Genomic DNA, 22034 nt, shown 5'->3' on the forward strand with positions numbered 1-22034 from the left:
ACAAATGGTGGTTTGAGGGAATCCAGTAGTGCTCCTGTTATTTAGCTCTACCTAGCAATGGATCGCCCAGAATATAATCATATGTGTTAAAATGCCATAAATATTTCATTTTTACATACACAAATATCATTAGTACCCATATATCATCACACCCCTACTGTGAACCAAACATACTGGTAAAAAAAACTCACTCAAGCAGAGCCAATTTTGTAAAAAAAACAAAAAACAAATTGTGACCCACCAAACATTTACACACCTGATCATTTAGATGCAGTGAGATGGACAAGGACAGGTCTGATCTACTCAAACATCCTGGTGTACAGTATATACCAGACTTCAGGTTTTAATCACAAAGCATGTTTTTTATTCAAAATACAGAATAATACTTCTGCAATATTACACAGCATTTTAATCTGATGAGATTCCAATGAACAGAACCCAAAGAAAAAGTATGAAATAGAGCATGTAGTTAACAGTTCAGTTATGAGGTGTAAAGTGGGACAGTTCATAAAAGCAGCGATTGTGGAGGCAGCGACTGTAAGCCAAGAACGTGTTGAGAGTGCAGAACAGGAGAGAAATGGAACCTGATAGAGGATGACATTAAATATTCATGTGATGTTTAATAATAAAATGAACTCATTCATACTCAGTCGATTCAGTTCAGAAAAGTTGCAGCGACAGTTCACTCTCCATTCAGGCAGAGAAGCACTTTGTTTTAACAGAAATCATCCGAGAAAAACCTTGAAGGTAAAAACCTGGCAGCTGATTAACACAGTGCAGCTTTCTGCAGGACTGTGTAGTCCCCTCTGTACTTACATTTAAAATGTCAAACCAATACTGTTCTTACAGTGTTGTTGTATCTGCATGTGATGAAGATGAAAAGACAGGAGTGTTACGCTACATTTATAACAGCCAAATATATATAAATACATGTATATGTACTGGTACAATATTACAACAGGATGGACTTGTCTCCTTGAAGTTATATTTATACGTTGAACACAGTGAATGGTGATCATTTATTTTATCAGCCATATATATAGAAAGTTATGTAAGTTCATATATGATCTTAAAAATATACTCAAACAAGCTTTGATCTTATTATAATTTCCATTTCTGATTACTGCAGAAATTCTAATGTTTTCCAGTGAACCAAGTAGCAATAGTGATATTGAATCATATCAGCATTATTTAGTGCTGCAAAAGCTTCATGGCTAACCCACAACAAGATCCCTTTTTGGCATTTAAAAAATATAACTGAAAACCATTTTAAAAGCATGTACCATCCATTTTCTTCTGCTTATCCAATTCAGAGGGATACAGCCTGTCCCAGTAACAATTATATTTTACTGACAAGTTTTTGTCAGTAAATACACAATTTAGCAGCTTTTTCTTTTTAAATTTGCAAAAGTGTTTTTGTTTTGAATTAAATGCATATAATTGTAATTTCAAGAAGATGGGCTCATACATGGTTATGCAGGTAATTCGAAATAATCTCAATATACACAAAGGATCAACAAAAAACATCATAGCAATCATAAAGCAGCTCTGCGGGAGAAAAGGCAATCAGGGTTGTTGTTTTTTTCACACATCACTAAAAATAAACTTTATGACTTTGTCAAATTGGCAGTCAGCACACAGTTCTGATGATGGTGTGGTCACATCGTTACCTGAGCAGAAAGGCAGCTTTTTAAAACAAAATGAGAAAGCTATCGAAGCGTAGCCACAGTAAATTATTTGGGGTAAAACAAGAGTGACATTAATACAACATTTAACTGCTGAATGCTCTCGGCTTGTGCAATTGTGCATCTATGAGCAGAACCTTTCTCAGAGTAAACACACAGAACAAAAGTCATTTTAAAAGCTTATTAGCTAATGGGTGAATTAGCTGTGTGAATAATAAATAAAGAGAGAAATTAACTGGAAAGCATTTTAATATGTGTCGTGCATCATAAAAACGTTAGCACTGAAGGTGGCAGATATTTTAATTGGCATTTCAGCAAATTCTTAAATAAGTAGTGAGTTTAAGTATAGGGATGAAAATCATGAATATTTTAAAAAAAAAGTTGGAAGGAACAAAATTTTTCTTTTCTTTTTTTTAAATCATTTTTGAATTACTAACAACAATAGCCTCTAAACCCTGCAAGATCTTTAGTAAGACAATACAGAAGTGTTTCCCACACACATCTGAGCAATAAGGTCACCACATTCTTTGTAAATGAATGCCTTGTTGTGCATCAGAAAGAAATGAAAGCTATTTTTTACTAAATTAGGATACAACAATGGGATATTTTGGTAAATGCAGTAACTAAAGCACTAGTAAAACCAGCGACTCTTTTAACAAAATTGCTCTAAGTCAACAGAAAAACCTATCTCTTTGGTAAGACATCTCTGGGAAACCTCCTCACTTCTCTGCACCCTCCCCCTTACAAGAGGGGCAGATAAAATGCACCATCACCTCCCGTCCACTAGCTACTGCTGTCCTTGTGAGGGAGGCACTTCTGCCAGGGGCTGTAGGGCAACGCCAACAGCAGGAAGAGGATCCCACCCACGATGAGGACAGCCCCCGCACAGCCAATACACGATACTGACCAGGAGAGCTCATGGTGGAGAGGAACTGTGTGATTGCTGGCAAGAAAAGCCAAAACAGACTGGTGGAAAACCAAGAGGGACAGGAGCACCAGAACACCTGTGATGGAGGAACCAGAAAGAGCTGTGAGAGGTATAGTTTTGGATAAATTTGCCTTTGTGAGGGTAACTTTGCTGCCACCTTTACTGACCTGACAGAATGAAGCATACAGATGCTGGTTTAAGGAAAAACAGGATCTCCTTACTGAGAGCCATAGTGATGCAGATGGCGCCCATCACCATCAGAAACAGGCTGAATAGGACCAACATTGCTGCTGCCACATTCAGATCTACATAGGGAATAATGACAGTGTTAATTTAAGTGGATTTTGGACAGAACTCGATCAAAAGGTGGTTCATTTATTTCTGTGTTCAACAGGGAAAAATGTATCGTATCTAAAAGACAGAGCGGACAAGCTTGTAACCAGCTGCTGCCTTTGTTTTTGTCTCACTGTAATGTTGCTGTAGCATAGCGTTAGGGGGTGTCAGCACAGAAGGAGACTACCAGAGAGGATACCACTGACTGAAATGATGAAGTGGTAAAAACATTAGAGGGTTACATACACAACTGGCGCCTTGTTCTGTTGCAATCAACTGTCAGCAACAAAGCGATGCATGACGAGTAAATCGTTTTAAATGCGGACAGGGCTTTTGTGTGTAACAGCTCGTAGCAAGGTTGAACAAATGATACGTAAACCATTTTATATTTGTGTTAGTAGAAACCAGGAGCCTACTTCATGGAAAAAATATACACAATTAGCCAGTTCACTAATGACGGGGGTGACACAGTTGAGGAATGACAGTAACAAATTGCAAATGATTTCCAGTAGGAATGATAAAGCAGCTTTGTACGCAGTTTGGTTTGACTAATGAAACAGGTCAAAATTAGCAATGGGAATGATCCCATGTTGCAAATCACAGCTTCCATGTTAAGGCATGAGGTTTCAGGAGCTTGCTCAAATAAAAGCTGCTTAACATTCCAGTTTGTGAATCACTCTGTTTTAATAAACGCTCAACTAACATTGTGACTGTATACACAAACTAAATCTGAAAGTATTGAAACTACAGTGAATTCATGTTTTTGGGCATGCTCAATCATCCAGGTAAGTAAACGCTAAAAGGTTGATTTTGTTCATCTGGACGTAACGTTTTCAGTGGGAGAAACGTTTCGTCACTCATCCAAGTGACCTCACAGCCCATTGTTCGTTCAGTGGGCTGGTTTCAGTCAATGTGCAAATGTACTGTTTTTAAGGTTGGGGAAACCTGCAGCTGAGACTGAAGAAGGATGGGTGATGAAACGTTTCTCCCACTGAAAACACTACGTCCACATGAACAGTGACACAAATCGTGTCAAATCGTGTGACACAGTTAGGTTGAACACAAAATCGGAAAACCCTTGGCTAGCATACACTCACTTAGACTCTGGAGATAAAAGTTAGTATTTTGACCTTTCCCGTAAAACCAGCTGATATCCAGGCCAAGACTTCCTCTTCCATGTGCCAGTCATTGTTTATGAATGCTAAAATGTCATTGGACAGTTTAGATTTTGGCAAATTTATTTCCTCAGTTGCGCTCCACATGGACTCATTTACATGAACACAACCAGAGCTTTCTAAATTTGATTAGACTTCAGGTGGAATACAAATGCAAATAAGAAAGCTTGTAGTAATTAAAAAAAATTATTGTTTATAGGTGATATTTGATTCTACTTATTTGCAGAAATTGTTTTGCATAGATTACACTGAAGACACATTTGAGTTGAAAATGTGTTAACACAAGTGATATTTTTTTAACTATAAGACAGCGGGCCATAACCTTTTTTGTGCCATACACCGGTTTATGTCCAACAATATTTTCATGGACTGGCCTTTAAGGTGTTGCAGATAAATACAACAAAATTAAACCAGTACCAAAAAAAAGAACATCTGTTCATAACACATGGAAAAAGACCCAGGGAAAGCGAGTTAACGATAAAAAACAATAACGATAAAAATCGATAAAAACCCTGAAAACTATAAGTTTCACACCCAAGCCTCAACTCATGACTCACTACCGGTCCATGGTCCACTGGTTGGAGACCACTGCTATAAGAGACAGAATATAAAGTAGTGCGATAAAGTTGGGAAAAGACAGAAATTTTAGGGTCATCTTATTTCTTGGATTCTGAAAATATATATGCTGCCAAAAAACAAGACAGCACTTTCTCTGCTAGCTACAGAGCTACAGATAATGTAACAGAAAATTTTTGTGTTGAACAATTTTCAGCACAAGGGACTACAGATGGTAGTCCCTCCAAAACCACCGATGCTACAGATGTAAATGGCATGTTGGATTTCTTGGAAAGTGCTTTTATTCCAATAACACAATCATCTTCAGATGTAAAAGGTTTGGATAGGTGTATGGATTTTGAATTAGACTCCAAATGAATAATTTTTCATACTCGTGGCGACATTAAATCACTAGATTGAGGCTTATAGCGTGACAATGATGTGGCACCAGTGAACAATGAGTTTTTAATGTACGTGCGTCTTTCTTCATTCAGTGTATGGCGCTGTGTGATCTTAATACATTATGAAACTGCCAGTGAAATGGGAGGTTAGACAGCAGCTCGGAGGCACTTGAACGCAGCGTAGGCGGAATGCATTTCAAACACTCAGGGAGCAGACAATGACCAACCTGAAAGAGCATAGCAAGGAGGTGAAAGGAGACACAGAGAAAACGATGAGACAGAGAAATACAGGGATAGATCATGGGAAAGGTGATGGCAGGATAAGAGAGGATAAAGATGAAAGGGCAGAGAGGGCACAGGTGAAAGGGGGAGGGGGTTGGAGTCAGTGAGAGGTACATGTGGAGAAAAAAGAAAAGAGAGGAGTGGGCAGCTGAAAGAGCCTAAGTGACTCACTTTTCTGTGTCGTCTTCTGAAACATCACAGCATTTTCCCCTGTAGTAAAAAACTTGAAGTACGTGCAGTTTGATTCTGCAGGAGACGAAAGGAGAGCAAAAGACAAATCGCTATAAGTGACATGAACACTGACAGGTAATCTCCTGTAGTTGCAAATTATCTTGATCATCTTTTTGAAATTCAAGAAGCCACATCCCCACACCCTCTTCCTCGTCCCACCCCTGGATGCTTTGGTTTCAATTATTCTCCATCAAACATAATCAGGCGTGAACGTCAATGACAAGCTCAAGGTGACAACCCAGTGCTTTCTGCACAATTTGTATTCTGCCTTCTTGATGATGTGTTACAGTAATTAGAAATTGGCCGTCAAATAGATTGTGACACCTCTATCTGTTCCCTTGTGCATTGGCAAACACGAGCATGCACAACACGCGCACACATCACTCTTAATTAGTGTGATCAAAGCCGCATCCTCAGTGTTCTGGCTTGGTCTCTTTTTTTTCTGGTGCCGCAGCTTTAAGAGTTTCAGCGAACACTGCAGCACTCTAAAATCCCAATTGACAGAATTCAAATCCCATCAACAAATAAAGGCTCGCTGTAGCTGGCCAGTCAGGCAATAATTGGACTTTCCTTTCACTGACCACAGAACATGTGTACACTTTAATCCCCAAAGGAATTTGTGGGCCAGCATTTCCATCATCAGTGTCTGGCTAAGAAGAAAACCCCTAAAATAACATCTCACATTTAAATTGGATAAATGAACTTAATAAAGCAGGAAAGTCAGAACAGTCAGTGATGTAGCAGTTCATCTGATTCATGATCCATCAGTTCCCAGGTTATTGCCTGTAAATTCAACAAATGTGACCTTGAACACAGAATGGGTGAAGACAATATTGTAGGCGGAGTAGCAGGTCTCCTGAACTGTGGACAGACAGATGGATGGACACATTGTTGTGGTTTACACTGATCAGTCCTTTGACTGGATGAACTAAAATCTGAAAATTCAATGATGATCATTTTTAAATTCTGAGGTTTGGGTTCAGCAACTTGCTGTTTTTCATGTTCTTCAAATAAATAAATCTGTGAATGAATAAATATTTGAGTTTTTTATTGAAAATTGTAGTATAGACTAAAAGCTAAACTTTATATACATCCATATTATATTAAGAGGAGATTTTATCTCAAATTATACTCCATACATTCATAAATGAAATCACTGAGCTTTTTCAGAATACATGTATGCATCACTATTAGTGCTATGTGACATCTCAATATGGCTACATAATATCTTTGTTTAAGCAGAATTAAACCTTGGTAAATCTAACCATCCATGTAACCATATAAAAAGAAAAAAATGATCAAAATGAGAGTATATTATATTAGTGATGGGTGGTCCAGCTCTTTTCAAAGATTTGGCTCTTTTGACTCGGCTCCCTTAGAAAAGCTTGGCTAAATGGCTCTTCATTCAGAGCCTTGTATTTTAGCCTAATTTAGCAGTTACGAATTATGTTACTTTTGCATTTTGCTCATTTCTTTAGCCTTGAATTCAAATTCATCTCCGTGTCTCTCTGTCTCTAGCCTGTACCGCTACACTCGTTGTCTCCTGAACCTCTGCCTTCTTGCTTCTTTTACATAATGTTATGATCCTAGCCTGTCTTTGCATGTGATTGGTCTGCTTGGTGTGCCCAGCAAAGTAAAGAAGATTCTCAGCAGAGCTGAGCAGGAGCGGTTAAAAAGTTGTTTCGCTTTTGTTGTTTGCTACAAAGAATCGGCTCGTTTGCAAATGACACATATTGCATTTATTGTTCTACTGCCCATGATGTTCTGCAGGGTGTTTGACTTTGTAACACATGTACTGCACTTACTATGTTCCAGTAGTTTTTAACACTGTAGTTTAGCAATTTAATGGAGTCTATAACATAAAAGGAGGTTTGTTTTGTTCTTTGACAGTGATTCTTTTTCCTGATGGTGAGGGTGCAGGCCTAGAATTTTACTTGTTTCAGCTTCATATTCATTCCTTCCACATGTTCAAAAAATCTTACTGCACCCCCATTACCCAGCAAGCAAGTAGCCTGTAAAGCTTTCTCACTTGATGATAATCAAAGAGATCTCTTCTCTGATAAGATGCAGAGAAGTCTCTGTGGACTCCTCAGTCCAAAATCTCAATTTTGTTTTTTTATACGAATCATTTAGCAAAAAGAGGAGCTCATACAGGTGAGTCATGGAAAATAGGAGCGATACTGCAAATATGTCCTAGTCCTGGGTCTGGTCATACAGTGTTTCTAATTTTGAGTTAAGTTATACTTTTTGTATTATGGCTTTCTGGTTGTATGGTAATTATAGTTCTGGTTTTTAGGTTTTCTGTTCCTTTTCTGTGTTTTTACTGTGTTCCACGTCTAGTCAGTTTTGCCTCTGTGCCTCGTGTTTCCTCTGTTCCCAGGCCTGTCATGTTTCCACGTCTTAGTGTCAAGTGTCTGTGTGAATTGTCTCATGTTTCCTGTTTTATTTTCATAGTCCCTGTCCTGCGTGCAGTGTTTCTAGTTTTGCCTCCCCTTGTCTTGTTACGTTTGATTATTCCCAGCTGTGCTTTCCTCCTGTGTCTCATTCCCTCATTTTCCCTCACTGTATTTAAGCCCTGTGTTTCTCTCTGTCAGTGTTGCTTTGTACCGTTACCATGCTGTGTGCTTTTCCCCCCTCCGTGTTCTTGGTAGGGTTCTACCTCTATTCCCAGTGTCTTAGTTCCTTGTCATTAGTTTCTAGTATTCTGTTTTTGGATCCTAGTATGTTTTTGCTACAGCGCAATAAAGCTGCCTCTTTTAGTTCACCCTTGTGTCCTGTGAGTGCTGCATTTGGGTCCTTCATCCTATCTGCCACACAGCACACCTTGACAAAATAGCTTTAACAATGTTTCCAAAGTTTTCCAACCCACAGTCTCATTTTGTTCTGCTGCCCCTGCACCTGAAACTGTAAGTTGTGAGATCAGTAGAGCCTGATTAGGCTTGAGAACTGGTAGGGTATATAACAGCATAGAGTTGGAGCATTGGGTATTATTTTAGTCTATTGGTGCTGAGGCGCTGTTTTGGACATTTTGAAGCCTCAGCTGTGGGCTGTTTGAGCAAGAAGAGACCATATTTGTATTAAAGGTTTTCATTATCAGCTAATGATAGCAAGCTTGATTAGCAGGCTGCATCCATAAATTCTATAGGTGCAACACACAGACACCTGCTAATTGGTGATAGACTAGAATTTTACTCACCAAAACTAAAGCACAAAATTCTTGAGTGTTCTAATTATTAGTTAATGGACCAACAGCACAAGTATGAAGGGACTAAGTATATATGAGCCAAAGCTGTTTTCATACCAGGGTGTAAACATGACTTTTATTGCTGTAAAGTCTGGCATTTTAAAATGGGATTCTGAGATCTGAAGTTTTTTGCAGTTCAATGTGGCAGTTGTTTTGCTGCTTCGGTATACACTAGACAAGTCAGTCTATCACAAGGATTACATATACCACCACGTACTCTTGCATCAAAACATATGATCAGTTTAGAATGACCTGTTTATCTAATGTGCATGCCTTTGGACTATAGGAAGAAACCCCCAAGTACAGCGAGAACATGCAGACTCCACGCAGACAGGCCCCAGCCAACCACTGCTGAACACTGCACTGCTCTCTCATCATGGCAGAACAGCATTTGAAATCATTAAAACAGATATATTAAAACCCATGCAGTATGAACACAAGTTAAAATTCAAGTGTTTAGACACTCAAACAGAAGCCGGATATTGTTGTCCTTGTTCTGTTGTATCCCTTCACTTGACCCAAAAACAAAATGTGGACCATTTCACTCTGTAACAATGACTCAGTCAGTTACTCAGCCAGACTATTCAGCCTGCCAGCCATCAAACAGTGAGCCAAGCATCATTTGTCTAGCCAAAAAGTCAGGTAGACCACCCTTTCATTCTAACTCTCTCCCTCAAACTGAACTGTCCAACAAGCTCGACGGTTTGACAAACGTCCAGTCAGCTCATTGCTCCATCAATCATCTGTTCAAACCTCTTTTCATCAGACGGACTAGTCATCCATCATCCAAAAGTTAGACACACATCCACCCAACCGGTCAGTAATTTCACAAGTCACCTCCAGCCAGTTCAGCAGGTCCGCAGCTCTCTCTCTCTGGGTCAATATCAGACACCCACAGGGTCTTGGTGCAGCCCTTCCACAGGCCATAGTGGGCTGTCAGACAAGTCTGCAAAACAAAGACTGTTGATTTAAAATCAGGGGTAATATTTTTTGCCATCGATCACAGGGTTTTGCCCTTTGGACCAAACAGCCTTTCATTTCTAAAAGGAAATGACTGTTTAGTTGGGACTTTAGCCCGCACTACTTCTACCCTGGACAGACACTCTGTCACATCTGTTTATCAGTGAAAACAGCAACATAGCTCATGAACAGAAAAAAGTCTGACTTTCACCTGATTGTTATAGAAACTCTTCGGCGGTGCCAGCTCCACCCAGAACTCAGTCCCGACCCCGAGGACTGTCAGGACTACACCAACAATGGCGACAAAGAATGCTAATTTGATCTGGTGACAAAACAAGAACAAGAACAATTTAAGTTAACATAAGGATTTTTTTTTTCATAAATGTACTGTCACTGGCGTGTGCTCAAGTCGTGAGGTGTATTCAGTTACAGTGTCCCTTACACGCTGCCCTTTAGTCTCTAATTGTTAGCGTTCATTCCCAGATTATACAGTCTATTCCTATTTGGCAGGGACCCACACCTGCCAAAATCTAATACACAACAAAAGATAAATTGCAGACTAACTAATGTGCCCCATTTATATAATATTTTATTCACAGCATTGTGCAAAAGTCTTGAAGTACCATTTCTTTATATTTTGCTTGGAAAATTGGGACTAGTTGCAATGATTATTGAAGCAATGCAGTATATAAGGTAAAACCAGAAGGCTTGTACTCTCTTAGGCAACCTTTCTTTTAATTTCTTTTAGTAGTCTTCAGGAATATGCCTAGCCCCACCGCCTAAAATATAGGCCCAAACTATGACAGAGCTATTTTTTTTCTTTGTCATTATGCAAATGACCAGATGTTCATTCAAAGAATAGTATAACTGCCACTGCCTCCAGTAAGAACACCATTAGATAAATTTCCAGGTTATTGCTTATAAATAACTTTTGAATACTGTCAAATTCAATGTAGTGAGAAAACGGGATGTAAACATCTTAAATAAATATGTTTAGATAAAACTAAATATACTGCATATATATGAGAGAGAGAGTATTTAATAGAAAGTTAAACAAGCAAGTTAATGAAATGAAATGAAGACATCACTTTCAGTTTGTCACATATTTATTTATTTCTAAATGTATTTTTAACAGTAGTTTTTAGGGCATTTTACTGAGGATGTATTGATGAATTTGTTGATTTTTTTCTGTAATTTAAATTTTGTCAGTTGTGATCCTCCATACCATCCAAACAATAAACGGCAGCATAGAAATAGGCCTCCTACCCATCACTCCTACACACAGCACTACACAGAATCAAAATGGTGCTTTCAGAGGTGTCTGGCTGAGCTCAGTTACATAAAATTACTTAGATTATTTAGACTAAGTCTGTAAAGCACATAATGCTGACTTTTCATACTCATAAATCATAGTGACCAAACAAAGATATGTCCCATTCCCATTTTTTCTCACTGCCTGATGTTGTCAGATGAATGACGGACAGCAAGGCCAGAAAATTGTTCTAATAGTAAAATAATACAATTTTGAAATAGGAAAATTCATAGCTTTTCATAGTCACATACCTATTTGACACCTATAGATTGCATTTCAGTTTAATCTTTATCACCTTATTGTCAGATAACTGAAATTAATCTTTTCAAAATTTGTATTTTCTAATATTCAGAGCCATTTTCTGATCCTGTGGTGTGTTCCCTGTACCTTGACTTCACTTAAGGCAGCTATTTGATTGATTGGTTCTATTACCTCCAGACTACGATCATGCATCCAGAAAGTAAACATACATCCACACAATATAAAACCAGTTACCTTTCCCTCCTGGGCCTCACTCATGGCATGTCCTGTTGATGTTGTCCTGCGGCGCTTGTTCCCACCAAATGTACTGCGTCCACTCATCAGGCTGGCCAGACCCCCTGCACCCTGGGCTGGTCCTCCTGGTACAGGCCCGCCAGCCACTCCGGGGGTCCCTGGGCCTACAGTGCGGCCCTCCTCGTCAGTCACAAAAAACGTTGACCACATTTTGAGAAAATATAAAACTACCAAGGAAGCCGAGCAGGGTCCAGTCTGTGGTCTAACTCGATTTGGGCTTTTCTTCAATTCAAGATTAAGAGTAGAGCAAAAACAGAGGAAATGGCTAGTTAGAAATTGAAAGAAAAACAATTAAAATGTCCAGAATGGGACCAGAAACTAGACATACAACGTCTTTAGCAGGAAAAGGTGCCAATTATCCTTCTCTTGAAAAAAATGCTGAGGAAAAATGGTGGCTTGGATGACAGATACAAAACCGCTAAGTGAATCATCATGGAAAAAATAAACGATTACAGATTAAAGAAGATGTACTGAGAAGAGTATCTTCTGAACATCAGTAGAGGTAGGTCAGGAGAGTAAGAAAGGACATTTCCTAGAATGAAAAGAGGGAACAAAGAATCAAAAAGTAAGAGCCATCATAAAAGAGGCTTCACATACAGAATGTGCACAACATGCAAGAGTCACAGAAATATTCAAAAGTGTCAGCTAGTGATTTTGCAAAAGGCTTTATTATATAAAATTTTATTTTAGTAACAGAAATCTGAATTCTCAAATATACATATACAAAGTCAATATAAACTAATTCTTATCTTTTTGGACATAAAAACCCAAAAGCATTAAATATGCAGAATTTAAACAATTTTATTAAAGGAAATGCAAATGTGTAATATCATGATCTGGCTCTTTGATTCATAAAAAACCCCAGCAATTTAAGTCAAATGATTACATCTAAAACCATTGTGAACTTCATCAGAGGTCCCAACTCATACAAAGACATATTACACAGGTCTGTAACAAAAAAACTCCATAGGATTTTTTTGACTGTTTCTTATAGATGTTTACTATGGAACAGGATTAAGGCCACCGGGGGGAAAAAAAAAAAAAGCGGGTACATCTTTTTTTTTTTTTTTTTCCAGAATTCTGAAAAAGAAATTCAGAATTCAGAGAATTCAATATCAAAATTCTGACTTTAATCTTAGAATTCAGGCTTTTTTCTCTGAAATCTTTTTTTCTCAGAATTCAGACTTTTTTTCTCAGAAATCTGACTTTAATCTCAGAATTCGGGGGGTGGTAACATAAAATTTACCAAAAATATCCCATGCAGCTGAATATTTTTTTTCTTGAAGACCTGTGTTATTTATGAGAAAGTATTGTATTATAAAAGTAAATCCAGCTTTGACATTTCATTGTGACTGACCCATGGCTCAAGCAAGATGGTTATTTATGTCAGTGAACAATATAAAAGTCCATTATGAAGTCTCATTATCAGTTCACCCAGGTGTAAATAATGTCAAACTCTCCAAAAATAGAAACTTTCATGAATGTCATTTGTTAAATCTTAAAAGTAAATGAACAGTTCACAAGACTCTAATTGGGCCATAAAAATGTTAACAAAAGACACTGGTTCTTCTATTCCTGTGTGATCTGAGCCCACATGAAGCAGCTGTTCTGTAACAAAAGTCCACTGTAATGTGAGCCAAAAAATGACTGCATTAAATAACCAGGACTCAGTGCTTTCATCAGTGCACTTAAAAAACAGGAAGAACACAATACTGGAGAGAGCTCGCAAATACTGGAAATCAGAAATAATTATCTGTGCCCTGTTCTCCATTTTTCATAACGACACTAAGCCAATACAGGGAGTGCAGAATTATTAGGCAAATGAGTATTTTGTCCACATCATCCTCTTCATGCATGTTGTCTTACTCCAAGCTGTATAGGCTCGAAAGCCTACTACCAATTAAGCATATTAGGTGATGTGCATCTCTGTAATGAGAAGGGGTGTGGTCTAATGACATCAACACCCTATATCAGGTGTGCATAATTATTAGGCAACTTCCTTTCCTTTGGCAAAATGGGTCAAAAGAAGGACTTGACAGGCTCAGAAAAGTCAAAAATAGTGAGATATCTTGCAGAGGGATGCAGCAGTCTCAAAATTGCAAAGCTTCTGAAGCGTGATCATCGAACAATCAAGCGTTTCATTCAAAATAGTCAACAGGGTTGCAAGAAGCGTGTGGAAAAACCAAGGCGCAAAATAACTGCCCATGAACTGAGAAAAGTCAAGCGTGCAGCTGCCAAGATGCCACTTGCCACCAGTTTGGCCATATTTCAGAGCTGCAACATCACTGGAGTGCCCAAAAGCACAAGGTGTGCAATACTCAGAGACATGGCCAAGGTAAGAAAGGCTGAAAGACGACCACCACTGAACAAGACACACAAGCTGAAACGTCAAGACTGGGCCAAGAAATATCTCAAGACTGATTTTTCTAAGGTTTTATGGACTGATGAAATGAGAGTGAGTCTTGATGGGCCAGATGGATGGGCCCGTGGCTGGATTGGTAAAGGGCAGAGAGCTCTAGTCCGACTCAGACGCCAGCAAGGTGGAGGTGGAGTACTGGTTTGGGCTGGTATCGTCAAAGATGAGCTTGTGGGGCCTTTTCGGGTTGAGGATGGAGTCAAGCTCAACTCCCAGTCCTACTGCCAGTTTCTGGAAGACACCTTCTTCAAGCAGTGGTACAGGAAGAAGTCTGCATCCTTCAAGAAAAACATGATTTTCATGCAGGACAATGCTCCATCACACGCGTCCAAGTACTCCACAGCATGGCTGGCAAGAAAGGGTATAAAAGAAGAAAAACTAATGACATGGCCTCCTTGTTCACCTGATCTGAACCCCATTGAGAACCTGTGGTCCATCATCAAATGTGAGATTTACAAGGAGGGAAAACAGTACACCTCTCAGAACAGTGTCTGGGAGGCTGTGGTTGCTGCTGCACGCAATGTTGATGGTGAACAGATCAAAACACTGACAGAATCCATGGATGGCAGGCTTTTGAGTGTCCTTGCAAAGAAAGGTGGCTATATTGGTCACTGATTTGTTTTTGTTTTGTTTTTGAATGTCAGAAATGTATATTTGTGAATGTGGAGATGTTATATTGGTTTCACTGGTAAAAATAAATAATTGAAATGGGTATATATTTGTTTTTTGTTAAGTTGCCTAATAATTATGCACAGTAATAGTCACCTGCACACACAGATATCCCCCTAAAATAGCTCAAACTAAAAACAAACTAAAAACTACTTCCAAAAACATTCAGCTTTGATATTAATGAGTTTTTTGGGTTCATTGAGAACATGGTTGTTGTTCAATAATAAAATTATTCCTCAAAAATACAACTTGCCTAATAATTCTGCACTCCCTGTATAAACGCACTTAGCATGGTGGTGTCAAAATCAATTATCTATTTTGAGATGTTGACAGCAAGCACATAGAGAAATAGTCAGCATAGTGAAATCTTAACCTGCTATCTATTCTGAGATACTTTGTGGTACCTCAGCGACACTCATCATGTTCAAGACACGACCAATTACCTATTCTGAGAAACTCTGTGATACGAAGTCACACAGACACATCGCCGGTGAACTGAGTCTTAAACCCTTTGTTTCTGGAGGGGGAATGACGCGGCTGCCCCGCTGAGTTCCACCCAGATGTGGTGACAACAGACACAACATGCAACCCTGTGTCTTGTTAGCAAAAATGAAAGATGTTCCCTGGGGAGAAGACGCAATTTTACTTTCATATCAGCATCTACCTTGTGAACAAGATAACAAGTCACAGAGTGCAGGCTTAGAGACGTTTTCAGTCAGGTTTGTCAAACAGAGATAATAAGCCACAACAACACAGTAGAATATAAACATATGATCACATTAACAGACAAAATCCTCCACTTAATGCACATCTTCAAATTCTAAACCCTTACATATAATAATGCACTTCATTATAGTGATTTATCTCTGTTGATTGTGAAAGCTTCTTGCACAGTAAGTAGAGTTTTTTTAAACCTCTTATCGCAGGGCACAGAAGGATTTGAGCCTATCCCAACTGACATCGAGAACCCTGGACAGGGCGCCAACCATACGTATTTTCACCTTTGGCCAATTTAGTACCACTAATTAAACAGACTCATGCAAACTCCACAGCAAAAGCTGATCAGCAGGTTATGAACCAGAACCTTTTTGAGTGTCTTAGTGTCATCATTAATGACACCGGCATTTATTTATACATTTTGATGCAGTATTGTTCAATCAACTCATTAGCTTAATCTAGTTTTATTATATGACGTATTGTGAACACCATACTAGGCCCACCACAATATCAGATTTTCACCTAGTTAACTATACCAATAATATTGTGAAATGTGAAGACATTTTGAGGGGAATATGATAATAAAGATCATCAGTTTATTCTATATTTTTATTATTTTACAAATGTTATAACAATTTTACAGTGATTTGACAGTGCAAATGTATTAACTGCAAAGCAATTTGTTCTAATAGTCAAATTAGGTTGTAAACATTAGGGGCTCTCCACATAGTGTGGCCTAGATTAGTAACAGAAAGCCACAACTCAGAAAAAGTAATTATATACGTGAAATAGCTCTGGTTAGCACACACAATCCAATGACAAACATGTTCAAACACTGTTAGCAGTTAAATTCAACATATCTTCTTATATAGCATCCGTGTTATCTGCACATTTTGACTCAGATGACATTTGAATACATTAAAGTGGAAAAGAAAATGCACAAATAGTTTATAGTTTTTCTCAAATGGTTATCTTTCATTAATAGGTAACATTACTCTGGTGTTAAGATATTTTCTAACAAGATTAAATTTTTGTTTAAAAGCACTTTTGTGCCTGATTTATTCATGTTGCTGAACTGCAACTTTTCCCCCTAATAAAGTAAAACTAAAGTTAACTCTGCTCCTGAGAGGGCAAAGGACAGCAGCACTCTTTATAAAAAAAAAAAACCCAAACATTTATTGCATTTTGTGGTATCATTTGTCTTTGTGCTGACACTCCTATAATAACACCTACATAACACTGTAAAAATGACGTAACAATACACTGCAGGCAATTTGTCAAAAAGACAGTGGTGCAAAGTGGTCACTATGAGCTTCCATATCTAAAGCAACAGCAAACACAACCACAACAGCAAAACATCACTGATATCTTTAACTGCTCGTAGCTGATTTAAAATATTTCTTATGTAAAGTGTCTGGGCACCTGTTTAAAAAAATAATTAAAGTCTGCTGTCCTTACTCATCAAAACCAATCAGGTCTCACCTTATAAGGCATCCAATATAACACGCTGGAAAAGCAGCATTGAAGCACGAGCAGGAAAGTCCAGCGTCAACCTTTAACAAGTTCACTCACTTTCTTAGTGAATCCAAAAATAAGCCAACATGGAACCCACACAAACACAAACACGCACACACACACACACCAAACACCATAAACACTCTGTAAAGGCAACGTTTGAAGTTCAGCTTTATTCCCCCACCAGCCCAGCCCCCTTCACACAGTTCAGCAGCCAGAAATTATCATGCTGAAATTAGACACATTAGTCTCACTTTTTCACTCTTTAACACGTGCTGCACGCCTGCTTCACTGCGCTCGCCGCCATCTCACAAATATCACAACAATGACATTAACAAGTTGCTGACCTGGTTTTTGTGTGTGTGGTTCTGTTCAGAGTGACGGAGGGCGAGCTGAGGCCCGGGAGAGGGAGTGATTGAGGGAGGGGAAAGTGAAAGGGGGAGGGGAGGGGGAGTGTAGGTCAAAGTAGCTCAGTATTACGTCTGAGGGGGGGGTAGATGGGGTAACATGTGCTCATGCTTGAAGGAGGAGGTGAAAGAGAGATGGCGCGTGTGTGCGTGTTTGTGTGTGTGTGTGTGTGTGTCTGTGGTATTCAGTCACACTGTAGCTTCTGTAAGTGAATCTGTTTGTTTACGCTAACATGGACAGTTGCGTTGGACGGCTGTCTCAGCTTCAAAGTGTACTTGTGCGAAAATGAGCACACACATTCAGACCCATCCCCTTCACTGCATGTGTGTGTGTGTGTTCCTGTGTGTGTGTGCCTCCTCTTTCTATTTTTGCTGCCCACCTGTTAATGACACTAAATCCGACCCAGGGGAAAGGGCTGCAGCAGGGGGCTTGTGTCAGCTCCGCCCTGGCTGTGAGGTTCATGTCTGCGGCCACAGCTACGATCCCGCTGATTGAAGAGGGAATTGTAGATTCAACACCTCAAGTAACACTGCCGGTTAGCTGTCGGTTGGCTCGCATGATCGGATGTTAGGCTGGTGAGACCGATTCCACCAGACAGTGAAAACTTGATAGCTTACTGCCAGCTGACAGCAGCAATGAGACACCTTATCCAGTTTGTTTGCTATAACCAATTTAAAGCATTTCCGTTAGTCTTTAACGACTATTATGAAACTTAAAATGAACCCATCAAACATTTGGACTCTCAGAAACACTGGTAGACCAACAACTACTTAATATTATCATTTTATGAATTAAAACAAAAAACATTCTGATTTCTGTGGAAGTAATGGAAAGTCTGCAGCCAGGGACATATTGCTTTGGATTCCATTTTATTCTCTTGAACGTCTGGATGGAAATACTGAGCAGAGAATAAAGCAATTAAGTTTACCATTCAACAAATATACATTAATGTTATAAACCTGTTGTTTACATCATTAAAAATCTGAATCCAGTTATACTTGTCTATGGATCTTGTGCTTGTTCCTGTGCTGACATGATTAGTGCCTCTGTTTTGTCCTTCAGTACAGCTTTGTCCAGCCACTGGTAGGATTTCCAGATGCAAGCCACTTTCTCTATTTGCCGGTGGTACATACTGTGCAGGGGTCCTTCCATGATGGTTCGTCCTCTCAGAAAGGAATTGGCAAGAATACCAGAGGAGCGGAGCAACAGCTACTGGTAGACAGAGCAGTCACCCAAGACTGCAAGATCCGGCTCCCCAACCTGTGCACTGCCTGGATTGATTACAAGAAGGCCTACGACTCGATGGCCCACACCTGGATCCTGGAATGCCTAGAACTATATAAGATCAACAGGACCCTAAGAGCCTTCATCAGGAACTCAATGGGGATGTGCTGAACAATACTAGAGGCCAACTTCAAGCCCATAGCAGAGTCACCATCAAGTACGGGATCTACCAAGGAGATGAGCTGTCCCCACTGTTGTTCTGCATAGGCCTGAACCCCCTCAGTGAGATCATCAACAAGACTGGCTACAAATACTGACTACGGAACGGAGCAGTTGTCAGCCGCCTCCTCTACATAGATGACATCAAGCTGTATGCCAAAAGTGAACGAGACACCGATTCACTGATCCACACCACCAGGATCTACATCAGGGACATGAAATTTCGTTTGGATTGGAGAAGTGTAGTCGGATTGTAACGAAGAGAGGGTAGGTAGTCAGAACTGAGAGGATCGAAATACCAGAATGCAACATTGAGACACTGAGGACAGCTACAAGTACCTGGAGATCCCACAGCAAATGGGAACCATGAAGAGGCCACTAGGAAAGCTGCAACCACCAAGTACTTGCAGAGGGTCAGGCAAATCCTGCGGAGTCAGCTGAACGATAAGAACAAGATCCGGGCTATCAACACCTACACCCTGCCCGTGATCAGGTACCCTGCTGGGATAATAAGTTGACCAAAGGAGGCGATAGAAGCCACTAACATCAAAACAAGGAAGCTCCTGACCCTGCATGGTGGTTTCACCCCAAGTCCAGCACCCTGAGGCTGTATGCTAAGAGGATGGAAGGAGGCCAGGGACTAGTAAGTCTCAGCACCACAGTCCAGGATGGGACAATGAACATCCCCGAATACATCAGAAAGATGGCCCCAACCAACCGTGTGCTCAGTGAATTTGTCTGGTTTCTGGACATGTTTCCTTTCCATATGAAACATTGTCTTACTGCTATTGGATTCATATGCTTTATTTGGTGTTGGTGTGAGTATTAGCATAGTTGTGCAAGAAATTGAAAAGCTTGACTAAAGCATTATTGCTCCTGACAGTCATCAAATCAAACAATCAAATTGATTGTTATTATTCACATTTCACTTACATGAGTAAGTGATCAAACAAACCCTCCCTCCAAAAAACAATCCAGTAAGAAGGCCTCTCCACAAACAAAGCAGTCTGTAAAACTAAGGTGATGTTGATATCGTAACAAATACATGTTTGTGGGCTCTAGCTCACTGTGTCGCAGTGATACAAGCAGTTTGTTTTCCAACTGTCTAATCAGAGGGTCAGTGAATGGCTGGTCCTCCAGCTGCCAGAGGGAGAGAATACTGCAGTCAGATGTGCCTGGCATTGTGATAAACTGTGTGTGAACAAGCAAGAAGGTTAGACACAGAGGCTGACAAAGATGGATGACTGTGTGGGAGGGAGAAAAAGAGAAGATCAAGTAAAAGAGGTGAGGAACTTGGAAGAAAAAGAAGAATCATAGAAAGATAAACAGAGACATGACATGCCCAGACAGTTCACCTCACTGCTTAGACAGAGCAGCCAAATTAAAATGCAAAGCATCCAAAGGTGGCTGATGAAGGCTCAGAGTTATGAACTGATCAGGTTTTAGCCACTAGAAATAGAAAGGTAAATGCTGGTTTAAAAATCGTGTTTCACTTGAAATGTGTTTTTCTAACTGAAGACGTTACACATAAACATTGGATGCACACTGTAGATTCAATGGTTGAATCTATCTATTTATCTATCTATCTATCTATAGAGTATAGAAGAAAAAGTTAGGAAGACAACAAAAGGGAACAGATTTTTTTTAGGTAGCTCACTAAAGTCAAAGTCAAATTTACCTAGTAAGTATAAAGGACTAGAGTTCTAAGGTAACACTGAAATATAAAGCTGAGTATCATCAGCATAACTACAATACAACATATTATAATGCTTCATAATCTGAGCTAAAGGAAGGATATAAATATGAAACAGAAGCGGTCTGTAATGTAGTTTGTATTCAGTGGTTGAGAGAAGGCGGCAGAAACACTTAGCAGGACGGTCAAAAAGTCACGACCACACTGGTACTTGGAATTCCACAGTGCTTGTCCTTTAATAAACATGCTCTTTACCAACCTTACAAGGCCCGGTTGAACAGCTGCCGTCTTATCATACATGAAGCGAGCAGTGTTTATACAACCCGTAACATTACTTTGAGTTAGGGAGGTAAAGATATGAGGTCCATCTCATTCCATGCGTCCATGTGCATGCATGTTTCTCCCACACTCTACAGAGGGCAGTGACTTGTGACATCACTAAACATTAACTTGGGTTGTCTTAAAGGGACACCACACAATTGTAACTGTTACAGGTCCCAGAACAGAACCCTGAGGGACGCCACACATAACCTTTATTCGGTCAGAATTATAGAATGATACAAAAATAATAATGTGTCACATAAGATTTAAACCAATTAAGCACAGTTCCTGAGAGTCCCATCCATTTCTCTAACCTATCAAACAGTGTGTTATGATCAGCCATATCCAATGCAGCAGTGAGGTCAAGCAATACTAAGACTGTAACTTTTGCTGCATCACTATTGAGCTGAATATCATTCAAGACTTTGATAAGAGCAGTCTCAGTGCTGTGATATGGTCAAAATCCAGATTGAAAAGCACTGAGAAGATTGTTCTGAGTGAGAATAAAAAGAATTTGCTTGAAAACAAAGTTCCTAAATAGCTATGCCAAAAATGTTAAATTAGATATGGGCCAATAATTACTAATTACTGAGGCATCCAATTTGGATTTTTTTTAAATAAATAAATAAATAAAATAGGTTCAATTACTGCAGTTTTCAGGGCCCTAGGAAAATGCCCCGATTGAAGAAATATATCTATCTGCAATAGTTCTGCAGATAGTTAGCTACACAATTAAAAAGGTTTTGTTTTTTAAAAAACTGGTGGACAATAAGAGCAAGTTGTGGACTCTGTTGAACTATTTGTGTCAAAGATACAAAGTCTAAATGTTTTAAATTTCTTAAATTGTTAATAAAATAAAGGGGCACAGGTGTTATTACTATATCGCCAGAAATTGAGACACCAACACGGACGTTGTTAATATTGCTATCGATGATCTTTGAAAAAAAAGGTCTTTCTTGCCCATTTCAACTTTTGATTATATATCTGAAGACTTTGTTCATAATTATTGTAATGAACCTGCATTCACCATGTCTGCACTCCCTTTTCTGAGTTCTAACCATTAAATCATTCCTCCAAGGTGACCTTTCCCTCCACAGATAATTTTGGTCTTAATCGGAGTAATAGCATCCATAACAGTCAAAGCATGAAGGTTAAAGCCATTTAACCAAGGTCATCAAGAGAATCCAAAAG

At 39.3% G+C, this 22034-nt stretch overlaps 2 protein-coding genes across 3 annotated transcripts in view; one reads left to right on the forward strand and one right to left on the reverse strand.

Annotated features, from left to right (window-relative positions):
- Window positions 1-325: 325 nt before the first annotated feature.
- The window catches only part of cacng6a (calcium channel, voltage-dependent, gamma subunit 6a), a 46035-nt gene continuing 24326 nt past the window's right edge, over window positions 326-22034 (reverse strand). The window contains exons 2-8 of one of the 2 annotated variants that reach the window (XM_084918844.1): window positions 11990-12193; window positions 11602-11883; window positions 10006-10116; window positions 9672-9780; window positions 5531-5605; window positions 2781-2918; window positions 326-2689 (exon numbers count right to left, since the gene is read on the reverse strand). In XM_084918844.1, the coding sequence (XP_084774970.1) occupies window positions 2469-2689; window positions 2781-2918; window positions 5531-5605; window positions 9672-9780; window positions 10006-10116; window positions 11602-11811 (864 nt within the window). In that variant the 5' untranslated portion in view covers window positions 11812-11883; window positions 11990-12193 and the 3' untranslated portion in view covers window positions 326-2468. Of the gene's footprint in view, window positions 2690-2780; window positions 2919-5530; window positions 5606-9671; window positions 9781-10005; window positions 10117-11601; window positions 12194-22034 lie in introns of both variants that reach the window. The other variant, XM_084918843.1, reaches the window with a different exon arrangement.
- The window catches only part of LOC146363492 (uncharacterized), a 54413-nt gene continuing 35012 nt past the window's right edge, over window positions 2634-22034 (forward strand). The window contains exon 1 of the mRNA XM_084918842.1: window positions 2634-2722. The gene's annotated coding sequence lies outside the window, so the exon portion shown is untranslated. The remainder of the gene's footprint in view (window positions 2723-22034) is intronic.

Source organism: Perissodus microlepis, chromosome 22 (assembly GCF_051167445.1).
Source record: "Perissodus microlepis isolate ML-2025 ecotype Zambia chromosome 22, ASM5116744v1, whole genome shotgun sequence".
Taxonomy (NCBI): domain Eukaryota; kingdom Metazoa; phylum Chordata; class Actinopteri; order Cichliformes; family Cichlidae; genus Perissodus; species Perissodus microlepis.